Raw genomic sequence first — 26,318 nt, 5'->3', positions numbered from 1 at the left:
CACGTCCAGTTAGTCCTACACTTTCCATTTCTTTTATCATAATCTTTCTCTCAGTTTCATATTTCCTACACACAGTAATCACATTATCAACTGCTTCCAAGGTTTGACATTGATCACAGAATCCATTTGGATGCTTCCCTATAATATGGAGTGTGCTATTTACTGTGTCCTATTCTTAGTTTGTTCATTGTTGTTTCCTCTCTCCTTCCCCCCTTGCTTTCCACAATACCAACTCTTTTTTAAACAAGTATAGATGTCGTCCTTTTGTTTCTTGATCCCATTGCATCTGCCATTCCTTAATAACTCTTTCCCAAACAATAGGCTACTCCCCTTCTGATCTCGACAACTGTCTATGGTTTTTTAATCTGTCAACTCTCTCATTTCCCATTATTCCTCTATGTGCAGGAATCCACATTAATACAGCCTCTGCGGCGTTCTGCTTTATTCTCAAGTAAGTAACCATAATTTCATAGAGCAGCTCTTGATGGTTTCTGGCCATACCTTACTTAAAGGGTTACTCCACCCCAAAATGAAAATGTTGTCATTAATCACTTACCCCCATGTCGTTCCAAACCCAAAAGCTTCGTTCGTCTTCGGAACACAATTTAAGATAGTTTGGATGAAAACCGGGAGGCTTGACTGTCCCATTGACTGCCAAGTAAATAACACTGTCAAGGCCCAGAAAAGTATGAAAGACATCGTCAAAATAGTCCATCTGCCATCAGTGGTTCAATCTGAATTTTATGAAGCGACGAGAATACTTTTTGTACGCAAAGAAAACAAAAATAACGATTTTATTCAACAATTCGTCTCCTCCGCATCACCGTAGTGGCATTTTGGAGAGTATCCACTGAACGCAACCTGCGTATGCTGTTCTACTTGTCTGTGTCAGCCGCACCACACGGATACGTTTTCTACGTTTATTTACGCTTTGATTTGAACTAAAACAGTGTATCCGTGTGGTGCGGCTGACACAGAACAGCATACGCAGGTTGCGTTCAGTGGATATTCTCCAAAATGGCACTACGGTGATGCGGAGGAGACGAATTGTTGAATAAAATCGTTATTGTTGTTTTCTTTGCGTACAAAAAGTATTCTCGTAGCTTCATAAAATTCAGATTGAACCACTGATGGCAGATGGACTATTTTGACGATGTCTTTCATACTTTTCTGGGCCTTGACAGTGTTATTTACTTGGCAGTCAATTGGACAGTCACAAGCCTCCCGGTTTTCATCCAAAATATCTTCAATTGTGTTCCGAAGACGAACAAAGCTTTTGGGTTTGGAACGAAATGGGGGTAAGTAGGGATGTAACGATTCACTCAACTCACGTTTTCGATTCCACGATTCGATTCACGATTTTTTTCACAACCTGTTTGCACTTCTCCCTTCAGGCAGACGCTACAGATCTCTGTGCACTAGAACATCTAGGCATAAAAACAGTTTTCTCCCCCATGCCATCTCCAGCTTAAACAGCTAAAATATGAATCATTACTTGCGTTCTGTAATTCATTTCCGTAATTCGTCGTTCTACATCCTTAATTACTGCCTCTTTCTCAAGTATTATGTAAATACATATGCATATCTCTTTATTTATACAGTTCTATATAGAGTAAATAATGCACAAATCTGTACATAAATCTACTGTTCCAGATTCATACACATTATTTATTGTTAAGTTTTTACTATTTAAATGTTTTTTTTTTCTGTTCTCATGTCAGATATGTATGTATGTATGTATGTATGTATGCATGTACCAGGAGCACCTTAAAAAAAACACAACAAATTCCTTGTGTGTTTGCACACACCTGGCGAATAAAGCTAATTCTGATTCTGAAACTGAGTCACTTCAAATAAGAGTTTTGTTCACTTTATTTTGTTCAACCCATTCTAAAGCAATTAAAATGGCATACAACCCAACAGTATACACACTTAAATAGTCTGAGGTCCGCATCTCACACATTTGGCTGGGAATTACTACTGCAGCTCCTGAGTGTCCTGTAATTGGGTCTTTTGATCCATCTTTACTAGAAGTGGTTTCACCAGACAGCAGGGAAGTACTGTCTGCGCATGCGCGACTCGCGAGTAACTGCTTCTTGAAGCTTCAAAACCTTTGCGAATCATTTGTTTCGAAACAGTGGTTCGGAGCGCGTATCGAAAGGCTCGTTCGAGATGCATCGGCGCTGCGCAGACCGATCGGTGTATGACATCAAGTACCGCGAGAGCAATTCAAAAGCAGAGTCGTCTGCTCTCCAATCACTCTCGTGGTACTTTGATGTCATACGCCGAAAACAAACAAAACAAACCCTGCAAATGAATAATAATTATTTTAAAAAAAACATATTATAGACACTTCACATTTAATGGTATTTTATTATTTAATGTATTATACTTTCAATGAAACATTTGCAATGGTTTTGTAAAATGTTATTTGTAAAATGTTTTTTATGCATATTTTGGCCTGAGTTTTTGTTGTATTTACACAGTTTGGACCAGCAGGCGTCACCAGCATGTGGTGTTTCGAGCACTTCGTGAATCATTTTGCAAAGCAATTAGTTCAATTGATTGAGCAAGATAAGCCCCTGTTATAAACCCCTGTCTGTGCAAGATAATGAAAACCTAATAGTAAATGTATATATTTTGTAATAATAATAATAATGTCTTTCTGTCTTCAGTCGCAAAGAAATTAAGGTTTTTGAGGAAAAGATTCCAGGATTTTTCTCCATATAATGGACTTCAATGGTGGCCAAGGGGCTGAAGGTCCAAATTGCAGTTTCAATGCAGCTTCAAAGGGCTCTATGCGATCCCAGCCGAGGAATAAGGGTCTTATCTAGCGAAACGATCGGTCATTTTCTTAAAATAAATAAATAAATAAACATTTATATACTTTTTAACCACAAATGCTAGTCTTGAATCAACTTGACTTCAGGCATTAGAAGTCATGTTGGAAAGGTCACGTGTGACGTAGGCGGAAGTACCGACCCAGTGTTTACAAAGCGAATGTGCACAGAAAGTCAAAAGCCCTTTACAAAAAAAAAAAGGTAAAACACCTATGTCGGGCGATTTTGAAGTTGGTGGAGAAAATGAGATTGAGTTTTTCGCCCTACCCTAAAATCAGTCACGAAACGTGCGGTCTTTATGAGTTTGAGTCACTGAATCATTCACTCAAATGATTCATTAAAAATACACTGATTCAATTTACTGGTTCAAAACAGTAAAACAACGACTGTGTGATTCAGCGGTCTAGCTTTGCCTCTTTATTTTCGTCGGTGCGGCTACAGGACAAAGTAAGCGGCGATATTGTGTCTAAAATGTAAATTGCTTATTGTAATTTGTTTATTGAAGTTGTTGTATAAAATCAATATCGTAATTTAATAACACGGCTGTGTTTACTGCAGCACTCTTGCTCGTGTAGTATTGCTTAAATATGTTATAGATACAGTTAAAAATAAATTCGTCAAACATACACAAACTCCTCACAAACTTATTTTTAGTTATAACAAAACGCTAATTGCTGCATATAACTGGCACACCAATGCATATTGGGTATACTGGACATTAGTACTTTGCACATAGCATGTGAGACCTGTTTTTATTCTGACTGTTTTTTTTTTTTTTGATAACATAATTCAAAATCTGCATATTTCTCTCCTTTTATCAGCAATGTAAAGATATTTCAAGTAACAACAACAAAAACATCTTTTCATACCTCTCACCTAGTGTCTGATGTCTGAATCCAGTTGTTTCTGATTTTGTTTCTTGGCCAAAAAAGTCTTCCCAGAAATGATCAATCATTTGGTAAAAGCTGGCCTGACAACGTAACTATTGCCATATGCCAAGAAAATCTACAACAAATTTGTCTCTGCAGTACACTGGACATTTGGCATGATGAGGAATGAGATCTGTCTACAGTAGTTGAGATTTTTTTGGAGCTAGGCTCACTCTGTCTCTCACTGTGGATCATTAATCGAAAGGAAAATGAACATTTGGATCTCTAAATGCTGTGAACTGATTCTTCTGACAGGAGCAGAAGGGACGTTTGGACCTACTGCCAGCAGGCTGTAACAGACAGATGGGTTTTCACACAAACAACAGAAAACATCAAGAGCAGTGAAGCTGGCACACAGAAGAAGAAGCAGCAAAGGGGAGAAAGTTTGGATAATGAGGCACTGCTAGCAGGAGATGATAATTCACTTTGTGCTGTGAGAAGACAAACTGTCCACTCTGTGTAGAGTTCAACTCCATAGCTGCAAAGCCATATGGTGGGTTCACTAATAAAATTTAGTGAAATGTCTTAATTGTACTATGAGCACCATAAGGTGTATATAAATATGTATAGTGGTTAAAAGGAAATAACAATTAAATAAATAAATAAAAAATCACAGTGAAATGGAAGCAGCAACAGATATTTTCTTTTGTATTGCAGATGAAACAGATTATTGTAAAAGAAAAATACTTGTAGGGCAGAGACTTTTTAGAGATGTTTTATTCTTCAGTTACTGATTGGATGGAGGCAGATCTGAATGTGAGCTTGCAGTAAATATTTACATGGGCAGAGTTTAAGGAATGAATTGTTTACAAAAGGATCGATAACTAGCATTTGTAAAATTGATTTATTTCATGCCACCAAATTGTTGGTCACTTGACAATCTTGTTATCGCAAATAAATCTCATTGGCTCTATTTTTCATTTTTACAAGAACCTTCAGTAGAGACTAATATTGTTACTCTCGATTGTAGGATATTCTGTACACAAAGTATGATCTGACTGAAGTGAAATATAATAACCAGCAGATGGCGGGCAAGCGTCAGAATCTTGTTGATATCAGAACCACACATCAATGAAGTTTTGCAAGCAAAGGACAATACCAAGTAAGTACTGACATCCAAATATGCAGCACAAGTCATTATCAGTCAATAACAAAAATAATGTGGTGATACCATGTGATGGAGAACTACCACATTTTTCTATAAGTTTGATTGCATCATATAATAATTGCTGTTAATAGTGTTCATCTTCTGTTTGATTACGTCTTTAATTGATTTTTCCGTACATTTCTGCCATATGTACATTAACTGACAGTCATCACTGATAAGCTACCACTAAATATTGTAGAAACTTAATTTGCTGTAAAGTTGCTTTGCAACGATTTGTATCGTGAAAAGCGCTATACAAATAAACTTGAATTGAATTGAATTGAATTGATGGCATCAGATATTGATGCTGTGGTACTATCATACACCATGACATTTATATAGCACATGCACAGAAAATGACGGCATTGCCGTAAAACTGTCCCCCCAAAAAAAAGCAGCTAGTAAATGGGAACTCAAAAAATACATTTGTTGCAGTTTCCATGCTCCACTATATGATGACTTCTGCTTCTGAGAACCCCAGAAATGTGAAAATAGTACAGGAGAGATGTTTTTTGGCAATAGACTGGTGTAGTTACAATATCTCACCACCAAAGACCGGGACCAGAGAGACCCTAACCCTTTGATGGAACACTTTACTAATAAGTTGTTTCAAATAACTCTTGTAAAATGAGAAGTGTTGGGAGGCCTCTGGGAGCAGGATTGAGAAACACTGCAGTATCATTCTGTTGGTCAACTTCCACATCAACAAGTGAGGGTGAGTCAGGGGAGCTCTTATCTCTTAAAGTGTAATTAGTAACTACTGTAGCTTACTAAATGCATCCATGCCCAGAGCACATGCATACACAGTTTTGCATATACTGTTGACACCACATGGATTTCATCTTATGAAGGCACTCGTAAACTGGGATTTTCTTTTTACACTGTTCTATTTTCTTGTTTTAGGATCAATGATAGCAAATTAAACCTCAGTGTCATGTGCCGGTAAAGGGTAAAGCTCAGTAGCACAACGTGTTATCAGGGCTCTTCACTGAGAGTTGAGTGGTTTAGGGTTGCATGTTCAATATTGCAGATGATGGTGTTTAATAATTAATTCTTATGAAATCTAATGGCAGCATCACCACACTGAGACTTCAGTTACACTGACCTCTTTATTCACAGTGATATTCACTACTAAACCTGGAGCAATGTTATATTCTTTCAAAAGGAAACCATGTTAATATGTACAAAATATAGGTCTCTGACTATGTTTAAAATGTATGTGACGTGTAATGAGTGAAATTATTATTATGTAGGTTTTACATAGCGTTACTGTTTAAATATAATTAAATCTAATTCAATTCAAATCTACTATATGGATTCTAGTTTCTAGTACCCACAAAAACAAACTGATGTTAGTTAGTTGTATTCTTTTAAGTTGCTTAGGACTTCTTAAGGAAGAAATAAAGGGCCTAACCTAACTCAAGATGAATACAATTTTATAAAACCAATTTTATAAAACCAGTATGGCTTTGTTACGCCAATAAAATTTCAACTCTACATAAAAAATACAGTGATAAAAATTATACAACCGTAATCAGTACTGGTCTGAACAGTGGCTCAGGGTATGAATTTATAAGTTGATATTAAGCTAAATGTTTACTAAATGTGACCATAGCTGAATCATTTTGTACTAACTAACAACTGTAACAGTTTGTAACCAAGCATTTTATATTTTCAGGGACCAAAGCAGTCATCGAAAAACAAATTGATCACCCACTATTCTGACTGTTTTTTTATCCATTAGTGTTTATGGAAGTTATGGCTCTGCCTGTACATGAAAGTAGTAAACCAAGAGCCAAACTTATCCTGTATTTACATTTTTAGAAGCACCAGTTAATGAATATAGCAATGTCATCTATTAAATCAATCGGTCAGGCAGAAACCAAAGCCGAACTAAAACACTGTAGCTTGCACTCATGTGGGACTGCACCGTAAGGACTGCCCTAATTTCATTGTACTTGTATAGTGACAATTAAGAATCTTGAATCTTGTAGGACAGTTAAGGACATAATGGTCAAATCGTGTTTCCGGTTTCTTGGACATCAGTCCTCCTCTGTCCTGATGACAGTCTCTTTCCCTCAGCATCAGTAATCAGTCTCATTCAGCTCTGAGTGCTGCATCTTGGTAAGACCAGAGTGTAACATAAAATCAATGTTTCATTAACATTTAATGGCTTGGACTGGCTTAAGAGCACCAGGACAGATGCATGTGCACCAGGTTTCAGAGTGACTTTAGCTGCTGACTTGATTACAGTTTAGATGTTCTTCCGGTGATAGTTATAGTACTGATGCTTGTAAGCAAGGCTGATCCCAGATCAGCAGCACCATCGCTGAGATGGGTAATCATTGTCAGGGAGGAACACAGGAAGAAGTCGCTCATTCATTCTGATTTGTGACTGTAGTCTTGTGTTTGTGATCAGAATTGATGTCCACCCTACAGTAAGAAGTACAGACTACAAGCCGGAACATACAGTTCTACTAATGCAGGGGTTTTAAACTGGGGTCAGGGGTCCATGAGTGGGATCTCTAAAAGCATCTATATGCACTTTCAGTGTACGTTCTCATGTTTTGTATTTGAGAGAAAGCAAAACATTTAGTCAATAAAAAAGAGGCAACAGACTGCTTGTGCTATTGGTTTTATTGTTCATAACCATCACTATTGGCTTTACCCTTCATAACAGGCAAAATGTAATATCAGAAGTTGAAAAATCGTTATGTTTTTACACAGGGAGGCAGGAATATAGAGAGAGAAGGCAAGGGAAAAGAAGAGAGACAATCTGAAATCTCTCAAGGACCATATGGAGGGCTGTGAGTTGCCTACCATATGCTGAAGGCTTTTGTCATGGAAATAACTCTTTATTTTTTTGGCACTTCATATTATTGTTCAGCCAGGCTGGGCACTTCCACAAAAGGAAAAAAAAAAAAAAACAGGAGAGAAAAAGAGGGACCGAGACAAAGAAATATGTGTAGATCCTAGTGAACAGAGAGAGAATGATTAGCATTGTTAATATTGCTGGTAGCTACAGCAGGTAATGAGCTAATGAAGTCCCTGATCCTGTTCAGCCTGTCCAGGGTTAAACGGCTCAGAAAAGGTAAAAGCAAAGGGATCGGCTCGCATGCGGTGTCTCATTATTGCTGAGATCTATATACACACGTATTTACACTTGTTTCAGGAAAAACAGGGGAAAAAGCTTTCACTTTCTCAGTCTCTTCAGTTGTCTCACATTTCTGAACATTTGTGGAAAAATTATTTTTTTCAAAACAAAGAGATGGTGGTAGTCCTTTGGAATAGTCTTTAAAAGAGCTCATCTACAATACACCAAGCATTGCATAATTAAAATTGACTCTGAATTCAAGCCTTATTACAATGGAAAATATCCAGATGGATATTCATAACAGATAGTCTGTTGATTCTTCACAGCTGTGGGTGTGTCAAAAATATGAAGGGATGATTTAGAAATACAAGCAGGATGAATGTCCATTAGGGTCAGAAATTAATTAGGGTTTGGAGCAAAACTTCTCTACACAATATATTCTACGCAATATATCTGTTAGATAACATTTGTGTATTTTTCATATACACCACCATTCAAAAGTAAAACTTTTTAATGTTTTTAAAAGTCTTTTATTCTCACTAAGGCAGCATTTATTTGATCAATAATACTGTAAAAATGTTTTATTGTGAAATATTATTACATTTTAAAAAACTGTTTTCAATTTAATATATGTTCAAATGTAATTTATGATGGCAAAGCTGAATTTTCAGCAGCCTTTACTCCAGTCTTCAGTGTCATTTATTATGAATGTTGAAAACCGTTAATATTGCTGCTTAATATTCTTGTGGAAATGGTGATACTTTTTTTCAGAATTCTTTGATGAATAGAAAGATTGTTTATTTGAAATAGAAATCTTTTGTAAAATTCTAAATGTCTTTTAGAATTTTTTTAGAACATTTTATGTTAACATTTTAAATTGTGATCATTCTATCAGTGATCAAGTATTATTTTTTTTTAGTAAAAATGTTCTTGAAAATCAATTCCAGAGGGTGCATTTTTAATTTTAATAGTTGTTATTATATTTCTGACTGTCCATCAGCAATGAGTGTGAAATACCATGTAGAACGCTGCTTGGACACGTTGAGACACAGTGTGCCAATGTACGAGGTCAGGAATGGGTGGAAAAGAGGCGAAGAGCAGAAGAAAAGTGGGAGGAGAAACTCATTATCTATTCCCCGCAGGTTTTGGCCCATTACTGAGATTGTGCCGTCCTTTTTACAATATGCAAAACGCTGACAGAGCCTTTGGCTGGTGCTGCTCGACCTTCCTCACAAGGTCAAACTCTGACTCAATTATGCTCTCAGACTACTGTCTGTCCACCAACACCTGTTAACCCTTTTTGGTGGAGTGGACACAGCTTCTAATCAATTTGTCATGAGCTGCATCATATATGCTGATGCATTTTGTCCTATGCAAGGTTTCATTCCTCAATTTATTTTTAATATAAAATAAGCAGATTTGTTTGCTATTTTTCTGCTTCACAGGAGAGACTGCAAAGAGCCAGCTGATTTACACTTCACATTCTGATTGCACTTCTCATCCTTTCATCTCCAAATATCCTTCAGATCTTTATTGTATAGGTGGCGGCACATTGGCACCATATGCTCAGCTATTTCCATCAATGCTGCCATTAAGCCTCTATTTTGTTTCATCTCTGTTCTGAATCCAGCACTCCTTTCACCCAAACACTGAATAATCCATCCTGATTGGCCATTCAGGGGGGTCATTATTTCTGGGTCTAGGATTTGGGACTCCTATTTCACGTCACTGACACTCTGTCTGTCATGTTCATGTCATCGTCTGGCGGCCGCAGCTTATGATGGGATTTATTTGGACAGCTAAAGACAAATTCATGAAATATGTCATGCTGTGGGTTAGTCTTTTTATAATTGCATTCAAAACTATTGCTGAGACATAAGACTGTGATAATAATAGTAAAAATTCTGTTAGAAAAAGGTTTATTGCTGCTGATTTTCTTATTAAAATGTCATTTAAATTTGTAAGTACAAAAAGGACAAGCATTTTAATATCTGTCGAGTTCAATTTGCACTTTTAGGGATTAATATATTGTAATGTAAAATATTTCTCGATTACTAAATTGTTTGGCATCTGGCAATGAGATGAATTGTGATGTCACAAATGTGGGTGGAGTCACACATACACACCATATATAGACATTCTGGATGGTCTTAGCAGGAAATGGAGTTCTAGAAACGACGAAATGGAGAGAATGACCTTTGAGATAGTAAGGAGGTTTTTGTTTATTGCCCTACATTGACTGCTAACAGGACAGCTGTGATTATACAAGTTGCTGTACCTAAGAAGAATTATTGCCCATTAAACAAAGCATCATCACCTGAATTCATCTGCTTTCAAACACTGCATACCGTCCCTCTCGAAAAAGAATAAAATCCCTCTACAGCTGAATCATGCATATAAAGATTTTCATTAAAGAGCAGCATCTTAAAAGGTCAACGGCAGTTCAGTATCCAATGACACAGAGGATAATCACCCAAATAAATAAATAAATAGATAGATAGTTACATAAATAAATAAATACACATGAAATAAATAAGAAAATGAAAATAGTGCATAAATAAATACATAAATACTCAACAACAATACTGGAATGGTAGAAATGAGGTTTGTGTGATGGGGCGCTTTGAGAGCGTGGACAGAGCAGAGGTTAGAGGTCATACCTGCCTCTGGGTGAGGTAATCATGGAGCAGGAAGACAAGGGGCGGAGCTCCAGGCATCTGGAGCACATGCAGTCTGTTTTAGTGCGCGGAAGCCCAGCAGAGCGAGCAGAGATCTGCTAAAGATGTTGTTGAAAGTCCCTGTCGTCCGTATTATGAGTGTTTCGAATGTTTGGAGATCATTGAAATGTTTAGTCTTGAGTGCTGTTTCCTCCATATGGTAAACAGAGTGATGGTTGCTCTGCTCATATAGTTACAGGACATGATTGGCACAATAAATAAATGAATAAACAAATAAATAATGGAACCAAGAAACTGCAGGAAACTTTGAATATAAAAATAACAATTATAAATAAAATACCAAAAGTGTAACAAAAGTTTGTACCTTTTCAGAGGTCTACAATCTTTTTGTTTAGTTTTTTTGCAAATACTGTCATTATTCACATTTTCATAAAAAGTTTGTGTTGGCAGTTGCAAAAGAATTCAAAATAAAAGAGCAGCATAAAAATACAAATTGATTTCATTTCTCAAAATTGATTTCATTTCTCAAAAGTCATTTTTTTATGTCTTTTTTCACGATTTGCTATAAAACATCAGGAATCTAAATATTATTACTATCGTTATTAATAGTATTATGTTCATAAAAATTTGCATGCCTGGCCTCATAATTAATTGTACTATAATTGTCTATATGAGAGGGCCTTTTTTTACCAAAGAAAAAAATCCAGCATCTATTAATTATTGTCTTCTTATTATTGGGTTGGTTTGTTTTTTTTCTTGGTCAAAATATTGCTTTCTAAAAAAGGGAAAGTGGGGTCTGTGAAGGGAGTCTGTGGGGGGATTTTTGAGAGTGTTAGCTCATCTTCATTTCTTCTTTTTGCTAATTCTCGGATCCAGACTCGTCCTCGTCTCCGGAGCCTCTGAAGCAGGCGGACTCGTAGTGCTTGTTCAGGTAGGACTTCAGCGCGAAGGTCTTATTGCAGCGCTTGCAGCTGTAGTGTTTGAAGGCCGAATGTGTCTGCATGTGCGCTCGTAGGTTGGATCGGTCGGCGAAGGCTTTCCCACAGTGGGCGCAGGCGAAGGGTTTTTCTCCCGTATGCGATCGCATGTGCCCCTGAAGCAGCCAGGGCCGACTGAAGGATTTGCTGCACACGTGACATTTGTGCTTGAGGTCGTGAGTGAGGATGTGCATGGCCAGAGCCGGCATGGATACGTAAACCTTGTCGCAGGTGGGACACTTGCGTGCCATCTTGCTGTCAAGGCTGCGGTGGGTCTGCTTGTGTCGGCTCAGGTTGGATGAAGTGGCATAGGTCTTTCCGCATTCGTTGCAGGTGTGTCGGGGACCTCCGTTGTTCACCGCGACCACTTCTTTCTCCTCGACAGTGGTGGCTTTTTTTGCTTCCGTGACCTCTCCCTTTCTCCTTGAACGGCCGTCAGATATGAAGAACGCATCCATGGTGTAGCCCTCGCTGAGAGATTCACTCTCGCTGCTGAAGTATCCGCGAGCCGTGAGGCCGGACTGAGGGCTGTCCGGTTGCTCCAGGTCTGGTTGGCAGTACTCCCCTCCTCCGCTGCTGACTGGGGAGTACAGCGGATCCGAGCTCAGCTTCATGTCGGCCTGCTTCTCCTCTGTGTATTCAGAAGAGCTGATGTAATCCTGGATGTAGCCTGCAGCAGGACAGAGGACATGAATAGGTTATTAACTCATTGACCTTTCACTTGTACACTGAATTCCAGGTGTAAAGTAATTAAAGATGCAGACAAATTACACTACAGACACAATGACAATATCAGACACAACAAAATAGAAGTAGAAGTGCAATGACAAATACACTCTTGAAAATAAAGGTTCTTTATTGGCATCTTTGTTTCCATGAAGAACCTTTAACATCCATGGAACCTTTCCATTCCACAAAAGGTTCTTTATTATTACAAAAGTTTCTTTAGATTATTCAAATGTTCTTCACACATAGGAAAAAATAGTTCTTTTAAGAACCGATCACTGAAAGGTTCTTTCAGGAACCCAAAATGGTGGTTCTATGGCATTCTACGCTGCAAAGGTTCCTCTTTTGGAACCTTTATTTCTAAGAGTGTAAACACCTGTTTTAGTGATAATTTCCTAAAACACCTTGCATTATCTCTTTCCTTTTGCACACCATAACAAATACATTCGAAGTTTTTGTTGTAGGATGGAAATCTTTGTTTTAAATGGTAAAATAATATTGGAAACCAACTATATTTTATGCTATTCCCTATGGAAGTCCATTTCTGCCTGTGATTTATTTCAAATGGCCAATTACCTTTTTCCTTGTTTATTTATTCATTCATTTTTTCTTAATTTGTCATAATTTGGCTTTTCTCAATTGCGAATTTGTTTTCACAATATGAACTCATAGCTCACATTGGTGACTTTATAGCTCAAGTGAGACTTTATATTTCATAGCATGGCTTTATATCTCACAATTGTGACATTATTTCTGATTTTAACGTTCTTTATTTTTTACTATGAGCTGCAAATGGGCTTCCATAGTTCCTGGTGGCTGTTAGAGGACTCTTGCATACCTCATTCATGTAAGTGTGTGTGTGTGTATGTGTGTGAGATTGTGACCCAAAGGGTTTTAACATGGTTAATGGCTAATTAAGCAGGTTAACTGTGGTGGAGGCATAAGTGTCTCTCTTTCTCTCCTTAAGATGAAGAAGCCACTCAGACTCTCTTTTGCTTTGATAAGATTATCCAAGGGCTTCTATAGAGTTTTGTGTTTATTCGTCCATTATGCACAACATAATCTGTTAAAAGTGGAAGTAAAGAGAGGTTGACGTTATGGATGTATTTAAACTGTTTTAAGGAAATCTGGACTTTACAAAACACTTTCACTTCTGTCAGAAGAGAACCGAAGCTCTTTCCCAGATTTCAAAACATTGAAATTGTTCCAAACATTGAATTGTATTACAAATGTATTTCCTAATACAGGGCATCTTATTACCATGCTATCTGCTGAAGCATATAAACTCCCTCCTAAATTCTCTGAACTGATTATGGAGCCCTCTGACCATGAAGAGCGAGTCTTAATGCATCGTGAGGAGCTGCTAAAAGGATTTCTGGCAGCCGTAGGGTTCAGACGCGTTTATTGCCATTGGAATTTCACCGACATAATACACCTTCCAAGGTGCCATGTCTTCAACAAAATGTTTATAATTAAATCTGTGTGCTAAAAGGGAAACCCAAACAGCATTTAATGCAGTGCTAGTTATACAGTGAGACTGTAGACAGCAGTGAGCAATAAGGATACAGCTGGCCAGGAAAAAGATCAACAGGATCAGTAGAGAGACTGAGAGGATGTTATTTGGGATGTATAACTGCATTGTCTACACATTGTCCGCGGCTTAGGGGTTTTTCATAATCATATTTTCTGTCAGAACAGCTGACTAGGTATTGTTATGCTACAAAAATAAAACTGTGGTATTAGCCAAGAAAGAATGAAAGGCTTGCACTGTTTGAATAAATAGTGTGAATATGATTATAACCATAATATATGAAGAAAAAAAAAGTTCACTGCGCTCAACTTTAGTCTAGGATGCGTAGATCAATCAACACATCATATTCTCTAGTAAGGGAGAAATCTACATCAAAACCATCAACATAAATTAAAGTGGGGAACGAGCCAACGCATCAGGCCACCAGCCGTTCATTAGTCCGTATCGTATCACCCACTGTGGCAAACAATAAAGGGTTAAACAACTTATTAATTCTTAAAGAAAACAAGAAAGATCAAAGTCCTAATTTAAACCCAAGGGAGACAGACCTTTTAATCGATACATCCAATAAGCTTCTCTTTGTAAAAGTTTTTTCTCTATATTACCACCGATACATCCAATAAGCTTCTCTTTGTAAAAGTTTTTTCTCTATGTTACCACCTCTTCTGGAAATTGTTACTTTTTCGATACCTATACAACTTAAATCCTTAATGTTATGACTACAATCATGAAAATGTCTTGCTATTGGTGAATTCACATCACGTCTCCTGATAGCAGATTTATGTTCACTAATACGAATTTTTAGCTGGCGACTCGTTTTTCTGATGTAAATAAATGGGCATGGACATTTTAACATATAAATCACATTAGATGTAGAGCAGGTAATTAAAGATTTAATGAAAAACATTCTACCAGAATGTACATCGCTAAATTGATTGGTTTTTGTTATCGATGAGCAGGCGGCACAATTCCTACAGGGAAAACAACCTTTTATAAATGTTTTAGTCTTGTCAGTATATATATATCAGATTTTGCCAATCTATTGGCTATATTATTTGATCTTTTGTAAATAAACAAAGGAGAATTTTTTTAAAAATATCACCTAAAGAAAAACATTCTACCAGAATGTACATCGCTAAATTGATTGGTTTTTGTTATCGATGAGCAGGCGGCACAATTCCTACAGGGAAAACAACCTTTTATAAATGTTTTAGTCTTGTCAGTATATATATATCAGATTTTGCCAATCTATTGGCTATATTATTTGATCTTTTGTAAATAAAGAAAGGAGAATTTTTTTAAAAATATCACCTAAAGAAGGGTCAGTTGAAAGAATATTCCAATATTTTGTTATAATTTCCTTGATCTGATAAGACTGTTCACTAAAAGTCAGCACACATTTAACTGAAAAAGATTTCTTTGTTTTTTTATTAGCTTTGTGTAATAATTGTTGTCTATTTAACACTTTAACTTTATCATATGCCGACTGAAGCCAAGCATGTGGATAACCACGAGCTTCGAATTGACTAAACAATTTGCGAGATTGTTCCTCAAAACTTTCTTCCGAATCACAGATTCTACGTAGTCGATGAAATTGACTCAATGGCAAACCCTTTTTTAATGAGAGAGGGTGAAAACTATCCGCCGCAAGAATTGTGTTTCTATCTGTTGGTTTCTGGAAGACAGTGGTTCTTAATTTTTTGTGGTCCTTCACCATTAACACATCCAAAAAATGGATAGTGTTTTGGTCTTGCTCCATCGAAAATGAAATAGATGTCAATCTGGAATTGAGAAAATTGCCGCATTCTACCAACTCTTCCTCCGTTCCTGTCCAAATAAGAAAACAGTCGTCAATATAACGTAACCATAATTTTACATATTTCAAAAAAGGATTATTGTGATAAACATATTCTGCCTCAAATTTCCACATAAACAAGTTTGCATAGTTTGGAGCTAATGGAGTACCCATAGCGGTTCCATGTGTTTGTAGATAAAAATCATTATTAAACATAAAATAATTTTTTGTCAAATCAAACATAATCATCTCAATGACCCTTCTTTAGATGATATTTTTAAAAATTCTCCTTTGTTTATTTACAAAAGATCAAATAATACAGCCAATAGATTGGCAAAATCTGATATTTATACTGACAAGACTAAAACATTTATAAAAGGTTGTTTTCCCTGTAGGAATTGTGCCGCCTGCTCATCGATAACAAAAACCAATCAGTTTAGCGATGTACATTCTGGTAGAATGTTTTTCATGAAATCTTTATTTACCTGCTCTACATCTAATGTGATTTATATGTTAAAATGTCCATGCCCATTTATTTACATCAGAAAAACGAGTCGCCAGCTAAAAATTCGTATTAGTGAACATAAATCTGCTATCAGGAGACGTGATGTGAATTCACCAATAGCAAGACATTTTCATGATTGTAGTCATAACATTAAGGATTTAAGTTGTATAGGTACCGAAAAAGTAACAATTTCCAGAAAAGGTGGTAATATAGAGAAAAAACTTTTACAAAGAGAAGCTTATTGGATGTATCGATTAAAAGGTATGTCTCCCTTGGGTTTAAATTAGGACTTTGATCTTTCTTGTTTTCTTTAAGAATTAATAAGTTGTTTAACCCTTTATTGTTTGCCACAGTGGGTGATACGATACGGACTAATGAACGGCTGGTGGCCTGATGCGTTGGCTCGTTCCCCACTTTAATTTATGTTGATGGTTTTGATGTAGATTTCTTTTATTTTCATTTTTGATGGATTATTTGTGTTACATGCTTTTCTTTTGTGCCTATATTGGTATGTTATTTGTATGTGTTGAATATTTTGGAATTATCTTTGGTTGTTTGTCCTGAAATTGCTGTTCGTGATCAGTAACACCTGTTATGTGACTTTTCACCGGGTGATCTTTGGACTTCATTTCTTTTTTAAGAACTCTTGTAGGGAATGTCACTGTATGATTCACTGAAGAAGGCTTACTGCCGAAACGTTTGATTGATCTCTGCTGCAAATTTTAAATAAATCGAAAAGTGATTAAGTGAGTGTGGATCCCTTACTAGAATATAACCATAATATAACAATACAATCAATAATATAGAATATTAAGTAATTTAGTCATGCAATATTCCTATTAATATAATACCAGTATAAATGTTTTTAATGATTATACAGAAGCAAGTGTGAAATAATATATATGAATAGAATTACTCAGAACAAAATGATATTGTGAATATAATTATAATGCAAATAATAATATAAATAAAAAATATATAAATAATTATTATATAGTCATATTAATTCATATTATGATTTTAAAGAATCAACAACAGTTGTAACAATGAAATTCTGATGTGAAATATTTTTAGGGTTACATAATTGGCTGACAGGAAGGATGGAGTTGTTTGTCCTTTGTTTAAGGAGTTTGGATTCTTGACCTTCAAGATGCAGCAAAAGTGTCTTCTATTTAATATATAATTATAGTAACTGTATGCAAATTATCATACAGAACCATCGAAGGAGAATGATTAATATGCATAAAATAAAGAATGAATGTGTGTTTTCGATTTTGTTATTGCATATGAAAATACAATCCAATACAATTTAATAACAGCATAAATGTCATTTTGAAAGGAGCAGCACAGCTTAAAAGTTCATGTAATCATTCAATGACCCAAAAACAGATAAACAGTCTGTTGTGTTTTTTTTTTTGTAACAGGTGGGAAGATATCCTTCATGTCTTATCTCGCTTATCTGTGAAAAACACTAGCAGGGCAGAGAGAGCCACACATCTGCTGCCGAAATCTGTCTGTAAGGACACAGAGCTCTCTGGACTCCCTTTAGTCTTTCTAGAATAGCTCAGTTTAGCTCAGCCTGTCCCATCATGTCCGCTCAGGGATGCTGGGCTTTACTCTGTGTGCGTGATGCTATTTGCCCTATTGTGCGTGTATGTGCTGCTGCATCACGTGACAAAAGTCAGCACTGCCTCAAGCTTCTTTTTCTTTTCATCTCCCACGTTCTCCTTCGAGCTGGACAGTACAGTCCTCGGATGTCTCCAGTGGCGTCAATGATGGTTGAAACCCTACCTCCCCCTCCACCACTTAGATTCATGTACCCGGAAGCAGGAGAGTGAAAAAGAGAAATAGTGAGATGAGGCAGAAACGGAGGATGGGGGAGGAGAACGAGAAAGAGAGAATGCTGTTGGGAGGGGGGAGGGTTTGGAGCGAAACTCAAGGGCAGTATCAGCTAAGGACAAACACATCAGCCCCACAAAGCAGCATGTTAGTGTTAGTATTAGCTGTTACACACAACAAACTGGTATCAAGCTTACTTCATACGGCTTTATTCGCATAAGCTGATCTCACTGCGTGACCTGATTTGTGTCGGCATGAGTCAAAAAAACAAAACAAACAAAGTCTGGGGGGCACAATGGAGGACGGGGCTGGGGGTGAAAGGATGGAGGGTTTTACGGATTAGTTCGCGACAGAACGGGAAGCTTTATGTAACATCTGTTGGACTCTACACACAATGTCCAAAACGCATTGAACTATGGTTTGCAGATATTTTTTGTAGGATAACCATTTGGGAACATCAAGCACATGAAGTGTTGCTACTGTATCTGTATATAAAAATATATTTAGGCATCACACTCACCATTTTCGCAAAGCCGGACGCCCAGGCTGGAGCGAGAGCGTGTAAAGGAGTCATCAAGATGATGATGGTGATGATGATTAGACGCTGACACGGGAGACGAGGAGAAATCATCCAATTTGATTTTCTTCACCAGAAATGAGCGAGGCATGGTTCACACGGTCGCACGCGTACAGACGCACCAGAAATCCTTCACATCGGCCGCAGACGGACACACATGCACACACAAAAACCCTGGTGAAAATTGTCCCGAATGAAATCCGTTGTATTATAAAAAAGATCCACGTTCCAGAAATAAAAAAATAAAAACAATGTCTAGATAAAGGAAAAATGAAGAGCACGCAGGAGGAGAGAGAGATGTCTGGTGGTACAATACTGTGTGTGTGTGTGTGCCTGCTACTGTACACACACACACCCGCTTACGCTGCTGAAAAAAAGAAAAAATTCACTTGTTCAGCACTGGATAGCTCCTGGCCTGCAGCGGAGGCGGCTGAGAGGAGGAAGAGATAGAGAAGAGAGAAAGAGAGACAGACAGACAGAGAGAGGAGAGACTGAGAGACTAGCTGAGATCAGCAGTCAGGCAGGTTTTATAGAGGCAGACGGTGGGAGTGAGATCAGGTGGTACATCGCAATGGAGCTGCTCAGCAAAAATTCACTTGTTCAGCACTGGATAGCTCCTGGCCTGCAGCGGAGGCGGCTGAGAGGAGGAAGAGATAGAGAAGAGAGAAAGAGAGACAGACAGACAGAGAGAGGAGAGACTGAGAGACTAGCTGAGATCAGCAGTCAGGCAGGTTTTATAGAGGCAGACGGTGGGAGTGAGATCAGGTGGTACATCGCAATGGAGCTGCTCAGCATTAATCCATCAAACATCCCTCGGGACACACATCACATTACTACTAAACCGTCTGTGCCTTCACACACGCAGACAGACAGACCCCCCTCTGATACGCTCCCTCCCTTTCCCGAACACCCCCATTCTGTGAGAGAGAGAGAGAGAAAAAGAGAAGGAAAGGCCTGAAATGTCACACAATCTTAAAATGAGTTGATACAACAACAAGCGTACATTCTGTTCAGTTCCGTTACTCGTCTTCTGTCCCGTCTGTTTCACTGACAATCGCATCAAATGCTGGCAAGCTGTACTCACTTCGTTTTCCTATGTAAATCTGCAGTGTCAACTAGAATTCGTACTCTTCCTGTGTGTTTACGTTTATATGCATTTGACAGAAAGCATCATTCGGTGCATTTGTGTGCATTGTACCTTGTCGTTCCGAGCACCATTGTTATACATTTAACTCGATGCTAGCTTTTATTTTTGTATTTCTTGTCACTTATTAGTTTTTTTTTTTATCTATATAGCTTTAATTTTTATTTCAGTTTTAGTTTTAATAATTTAAATTTGACTTCAGCATAAACTATTTCAGATAGTTGCCAAAGCAACATTTCTAATTTTCATTTAAGTTTTCTAAGTTTATGTTTTATGTATGTTATTTTATTTAAGCTTCATTTCAATTACTGAGAAACATTTTTTTAAGTTTTAGTTAATAATAACAGTGTTTTAACTGTGTGCAAATTCTTGAACAGTAATAAACGATAACTGTTACATGGAGAAACGTTAGACTTTATGAATCAATGCAATATTGAAGCAAATCTCCAGTACAGTTTGTCGTACACACACACACACATTCTCAGTGTGCACAATGATGATAAGTGCAGGCCACAGTTACTATGAATGGGGCTTCATAGGACAGGATGATGTCGGCATCTGCCTGCACGCTGCACTCTTTATGTTCTTTATGTCTTTGTGCTCACATGTAAAGCAAGTAGGTGTCTCTCAAACCGGCCCCCCATTCACTAAATGAAGTGTCTGAATACACCACACGCCACTCTCGCTCTCCCTTTCTCTCCCTCTGAGCAGTTGTCTAAAATAATTATTATACACACACGTTCAATATATTTAGAGTAATATTTATAGTTTTTTGGATATTGTTTCAGATTGTCAGAATATTATTTATAATATTTATAATATTTTGTATATGCTTATGCATTCATATATTAATATTATATAATATGTTTTAAAATTATTTAAACTATTTTAAAATAAAAATAGTTTTTTAGTGATGATCTGTATATACTTTATATATTTACATTTATTGCATGTGTGGGGTGTTTTTTCAAACCTGCAGTAGAACTCGTTCAGATCGTAATGATCCATTTGTTGTAATAATCTTAATAATCTGGCAAAGTCACTGAAATTATCAACAAGTGAAATGTTACAGGTTGTGTGTGTGACCCCAAACCTAATTCACACAAAGAGAAAAAATCCCAATCTTTCGTTTGAGCATCTGGTCAGTGCCCCAGGACAGGCAGTTCCCTCCACACCCCCACCCCCACCTCAGCACCCGCGGGCCAGAGGGCCAGATCAGGTCTGCCTGCTGCGTGCTATGAAAGGCTTTGGGTTTCGTCCAGTGATTATTGTTTGGGGGGATTTTACTCACTATCTCCATCTATTTCATCCTCAGATGTGGCTACTTTCTCTCTCTCTCTTGCTCCATCACACTCTTTATCTCACTCTATCCCTGTTTCTTCCTCCATCACTCTTTCTGGAATGCTTCCTGTTTCTCTGATCGCAGGTGTCTGATTCTCCTTGCCTCTTCTGTGGTTTCATTTATCCGGAAGGTTCTTCTTGCCTTGCTCAAAGGAGAAACCCAAAACCCACAGTGGGAGATGCTCTCCTCCTCTTTCCTCCTTCTCTTTCTTCCTCTTCATTACTGTCTCTCTCCCTCTCATGTTCATTCTTTATATCCTGCATTCTCTCATTGTTTTGTGACTTTGTAATTCATAAAACAGCAAGGTTCCTTTGAATTTTTCACAATGATAAACTGGATTAGGGTTTTTTTTTTCTGTGCATAATTGCAGCATTTTTCCTGTTTAGCAATAAAAAGTCGGGACTTTCTGAAAGCTCTTTCTTTGGTCTTTCATCATCTTGAGCATAAAAAGTGCAGGCTAAAATGTAGACCCATAACTACTGCCGCTGTTTTTGCTTCTCCTGCTTTCTCTGCGTCTTAACCATGATCCAAATTGAAATCCAAACTTTTCGATCTTTAGCATCTCGTTATTGACCAAATAGAGACCGTTCACTTTTTACTTAATCAGGTTAGACGTCATATTTAATTTGACATGAATGAAAATAAGGCTGTGAGGGAGGATATACAATATCCAAGTGTCAATCATTCAGCCTGCAAACACTGATAATGTCTTTAAAAAATTAAAATTAAAAAGTGACTGCAAAGATATAACACAACCCACTGAACCTCATATTTGTATTTGTGCCAACTGAAAACAGTATGCAGTATGCTTGCTGTTACAAATATGAACATTAAACTCAAATATTCTGAAATACAGAATGCAAAAGTGTTGGGAGGAGTGTGAATTGTTATAATTGAATGGGATGACAGAAATAATTTATCTTTGTGTGGAGGAGAGGTCACTGTTGAAAAAGAATTGACACCTGTGGAAGCACTTTCCCTCTAATCACATCACATCCTCTCTGTTTCACTCAGTCGTGGTGGATAGTAGAGCCTCTCTGGGGCTGAGAGATACGAGCACAGGGGTTTAAAGATAAAGAGAGAGAGTATATAAATCCAGGACTCAGTGAGGATATTAGAGAAAGAAAGCGTCCCTCAATCCCTCAGTCTCTAAAACAGGCTCCAGAGATGCCATTTTGGGCCAGATGACAAATGGCTCCTGTCTGCATCGCTGAGGGAGAGAAGCATGCTGGGAGACTGCTCATTTCCACATAATTACCCTCCTTCTTTCTCTCTCAAGATTCACGTTCCCTCTTTCTACCTCTGTTGCTCTTTTTTTCTCTACCTTGTCCTCCATCTATCTTTCTGTATTCTCTGTCAGACTCAGTACTAACACAGTTTAGTTTCCGCTCTTAGGCTGCATCTGGTCAACAAAAGCATGTAATATTGATTTTCTTTTTTCTCATTCGTAGAGCACTTTAACTCAAAGTTCTTTGATAGCATCATGTCCATCATTTAACTGGTTGAAACTGAAAAACTCTTGGGTTTCAGTGCAAAGCTACAGGTTCTGGAGGAATTAAAGTAATTCTGATATTGATTGATTGATTGATTGATTGATTGATTGATTGGTTTGTTGATTGTTTGGTTGGTTGGGATCATTTTGGTCTATTTAGACTTTTTTAAACAACATAAGTGTAGGGAATTTTTTAAAAGGTCATTTTTAAGATAAACTCATCAAAAATTGTCAAAATAATCTCTGAAGTACAATTGAGGACTTTCAACAGCTGGAATAAAATAACTGAATAAAAAATGATATTCCCTGCATTACAAGAGCCAAATATGTAATAGTAAAATACTATGTAAACTATATAAATATATACTATAGTAATATTTTTTTTAAATGAAAGAATAATTGCTTGCAAATTCTTAGCTATTATTTCTTGTAACATCAGTGAATTTAATAATAGAAAAAATAAAATGCCATTCACAAAGTAAGCTAACAACTACTGTTCAAATTTTCCGACATCCTGGTAAACAACAGAAATGCAGCTGATTCGGCTCTTTTTCGTGTTTTTTCTGAGATGTCGAATAAGTGCATACATAATTGATGGTGTTAGTTCCTTCTCAAAACGTCTTCAGAGAATGAAGGACCCTTCAGCAATGCCTGCACTCAGCCAAATTACACTTAAGTACCTGCTCAATATTTTAACAGGACTCTGGAGTCGGGTGGGAGGGAGTTAAATGATGGGGTGTTGGACGCAGGTGCCTTTATGTATTACAGAAGCACCAGGCAGAAGCTCTTGATGGCACATCTAATGGGCCTCTTAGTTAAATACGATCTATTCAAATCCCAAACCCTGAATAACCCGTTTAGACAACACTCTAGCACTTCCCACACACTAGACACTCCATTTCATCACATTTCCTTCCGCTTTTCATAGCTGTACACTTACACAATATTTAGTTTTTCGGTGTTACCCATCATCTCAACTTTGGCACCTAAAGGATCTTATTTTTAAAAATTAGTGCAGAATTTTGTTAACAAACTTCTTTCATGTAACTTTGGACAGTCAGAAGCACTAGATTAAGTGTCTGAGTTCTCCTAAATAAACTGGAGCCTGTCAGCGGCGGGTCTGGAGATTCCTCTCCGCTCATCCAGCCAGCAAAGAGAGCGTCTGTCCATGATTACAGACCCACTCTCCCCATTCTAGAACTCCCTCTGGGTCTGGAATTGAATTTTTTGTGTTAAAACATCTTTTTTGTAACACCTTATAAAATAAAAATATCAATGCACCTCAGCTCATAAAAGCCAAATTAACTTGAACCCGCATGATCGGTTCAGATTGACTTTCAGATTTGTATGTTTGAGGTCACTAATTTTGACATGAACCTCGTGTTTTTCTGTGAAATTGTACTCATGTAAAATCCATATACACTATCATTTTAAAAGAAATTAATACTTTTATTCAGCATTAAGTAACAGCAAAAGTAACAGTAGTGAAAATTTAAATTAATTGCCTTTAATTCCGTTTTATATCATGGTTTGAGACTGTACAGTGTCAACTAATAATTACTAATATAAATAAATAAATACACAAGTAGTGCAATGTGGAGTATTATTCTGTGCCCAAAATAATAATCAAAAATTATGTAATCAATCACAGAAAATAAGATGACAGATAAGATGACAAACACTGAGATCAGACTAGAGACCCGGTGGGCTGGTTCCAATCCTCTCACTTTGTTCTGGTGTTGATTTGCAGCTTGTCAATAAGCAAATTGACTTCAATCTTCTTGATTTTATTGGAAACTGACCCACTGAACCTAGAGATCTATACACCTGCTACCCAAAGCACACACACACACACATACACTTAAAAAGCTAAATAGAGGGAAGACAGGGAGTGAAAGATGGTAGTTTATACGATTGTTTGATGCAACTGCGTGCCGTATTTTTATTTGAAAATAAACAAGCTGAAAACTCTCTAACTGAAAAAAACGTTAGTGCTTTACTATAGTATTAAGCCTCGAATGTCAACTAAGACATCGGATTGGTTGCTTCTTTAAATTATAAATATGAATGGTATTATAATGTCATACTAAAATTAAAATAATGGGAAAAACCCTTAAGATAACATGTAGAAAGAAAAAACCCGCATCTTACGCACGCAGAATAACATAAGTGGACTTTGAACGATTAATTGCCACTTTGAACGATTACGTAATTGTGGCATCCATAATTGTAATCGCGATTAGAAATTCGATTAATTGTGCAGCCCTAGTATAAGTGTGCAGAGTGGTGCTGTTATCTAGTAAATTGGTATGAATTGAAGCATCCTGCAGAATATGTGATGAGTGTGTGTTGTGTTTGAGTGTGTGATGGGGGTAGGGTGGCAAAGGAGGGGGATTCTTTGTTCCCAAATCCATCTGCTGGAACCTAACAAAGGGTAGTCAGGGAGGAGGAAAGTGAGAGAGACGGGGTTAAGGGGATGAGAAACACCACACAGATTGCCTGATGTTGAACGCTTGGTGCGTTTGTGTGTGTGAGTGTGTGTAAATTAAAACAATTTAATCCAGTGCTAAAGTGATGGGCGCACATGATGGCAATGTAAAAAACCTCAGCTGCCTGCTGTATTGTTGTTGTGGCTGTAAATAATCTTGAACATTAATTTGGTTTTTGAGCACTTGTAAAAGAAGAGAGAGAATATATTGTCTTTGAAGGACACTTCCTGTTGGACCTGAAGCATGTCCATTAGCTGCTGTGGGGAATTTATAAATGTTCCTTTAGTCATTTTATAGGTTATAACAGATGCTTTTATGCTTTTTTTCATCAGTATTCTCACCAAAGTCTGACATGTGTGACTGAGGGACTGAAACATGTGTGGAGGCTCAAATGATCCCGTTTATGACCCTGGAAACATCACTGATTTGGCCAGTCATGGGATTAATTAACGCACCACCCGGGAGCACATTAAAGCGCTTTATTAGTCATATTTCCATGTTCCATGTGAAGTCATTGACAGAGGAAGTATAACAACCTGTACTGAGCCATTATTTCAAATTTGTCAAAAAAAAGTATTCAAAAGCTTTCCAGAGTGCATGGAGAAAGAGAAAGGTCAGTGCCTCATTTCTGCTCCATACAGTTTCAAAACCTCTTTTTTCTATCCCTCAGCCACTTTTTCTCTTTCTCTGTTGAAACATTAAGGTCAGCCTTTGTAAATGTTTTCATATGTGTGATGTCTTTGTATAAGGAGGCATTTAGGCCTTAGGCAGTTACATTAAAGCTGCAGTATGTGATTGTGAAAAGTAGACCAATCGCTTAAGACCAGCTAGCCTGTAACCTTAATCCAGAAAGCCCTGTTTAGGTATATATAATATATCATATATATATCAAATATATTTCAAAATAAAAAATGCACACAACCAGTGGTTGTGTGTGTTTGTGTGTGTGTATATATATATATATATTATATATAAATGAAAATATCTGCAAAATGAAGTTTGACATTTATGATTTGTGGTTTTGACCTTGGAAGCACTTTAACTATCGCGTGCTACAATGAAATCATTACCACATCAGACACAGATCAGTCTCTCTCTCTTTCTTTCTTTCTTTCTCTCTCTCTCTCTCTCTCACACACACACACACACACACATATTCTCAGTACAAGCTTAGTGTATTCTACTCAGTTTTCCTACTTATCTAGTTAAGGTC

The 26,318-nt window shown here is 37.2% G+C and overlaps 1 protein-coding gene and 1 long non-coding RNA gene across 2 annotated transcripts; one reads left to right on the top strand and one right to left on the bottom strand.

The window, feature by feature from the left end:
• Positions 1–3,203: 3,203 nt before the first annotated feature.
• LOC107711859 (uncharacterized) lies at positions 3,204–10,368 on the top strand. Its single transcript, XR_001636743.1, has 4 exons — positions 3,204–3,287; positions 4,025–4,262; positions 4,740–4,871; positions 9,456–10,368. It is a non-coding gene; the product is annotated as an uncharacterized LOC107711859 (long non-coding RNA).
• An 885-nt stretch (positions 10,369–11,253) lies between these two features.
• LOC107711857 (transcriptional repressor scratch 1-like) lies at positions 11,254–19,192 on the bottom strand. Its single transcript, XM_016516916.1, has 2 exons — positions 18,582–19,192; positions 11,254–12,335 (listed from the first exon to the last, which is right to left on the bottom strand). Exons 1-2 carry the CDS (start codon positions 18,727–18,729, stop codon positions 11,548–11,550), a joined length of 936 nt encoding a protein of 311 aa, XP_016372402.1. The 5' UTR covers positions 18,730–19,192; the 3' UTR covers positions 11,254–11,547.
• Positions 19,193–26,318: the final 7,126 nt, after the last annotated feature.

Source organism: Sinocyclocheilus rhinocerous, unplaced genomic scaffold (genome assembly GCF_001515625.1).
Source record: "Sinocyclocheilus rhinocerous isolate Xijiao unplaced genomic scaffold, SAMN03320098_v1.1 scaffold988, whole genome shotgun sequence".
NCBI lineage: Eukaryota > Metazoa > Chordata > Actinopteri > Cypriniformes > Cyprinidae > Sinocyclocheilus > Sinocyclocheilus rhinocerous.
This window is presented reverse-complemented; position numbering and strand designations above follow the sequence as displayed.

Bases quoted from the DNA above. Each gene is read 5' to 3' on its own strand.
- LOC107711857 (XM_016516916.1), bottom strand. From the start codon at position 18,729: ATGCCTCGCTCATTTCTGGTGAAGAAAATCAAATTGGATGATTTCTCC. The intron at 12,336-18,581 runs GTGAGTGTGATG...GTCCTGCTGCAG, and splicing joins CGTCCGGCTTTGCGAAAATG to GCTACATCCAGGATTACATC.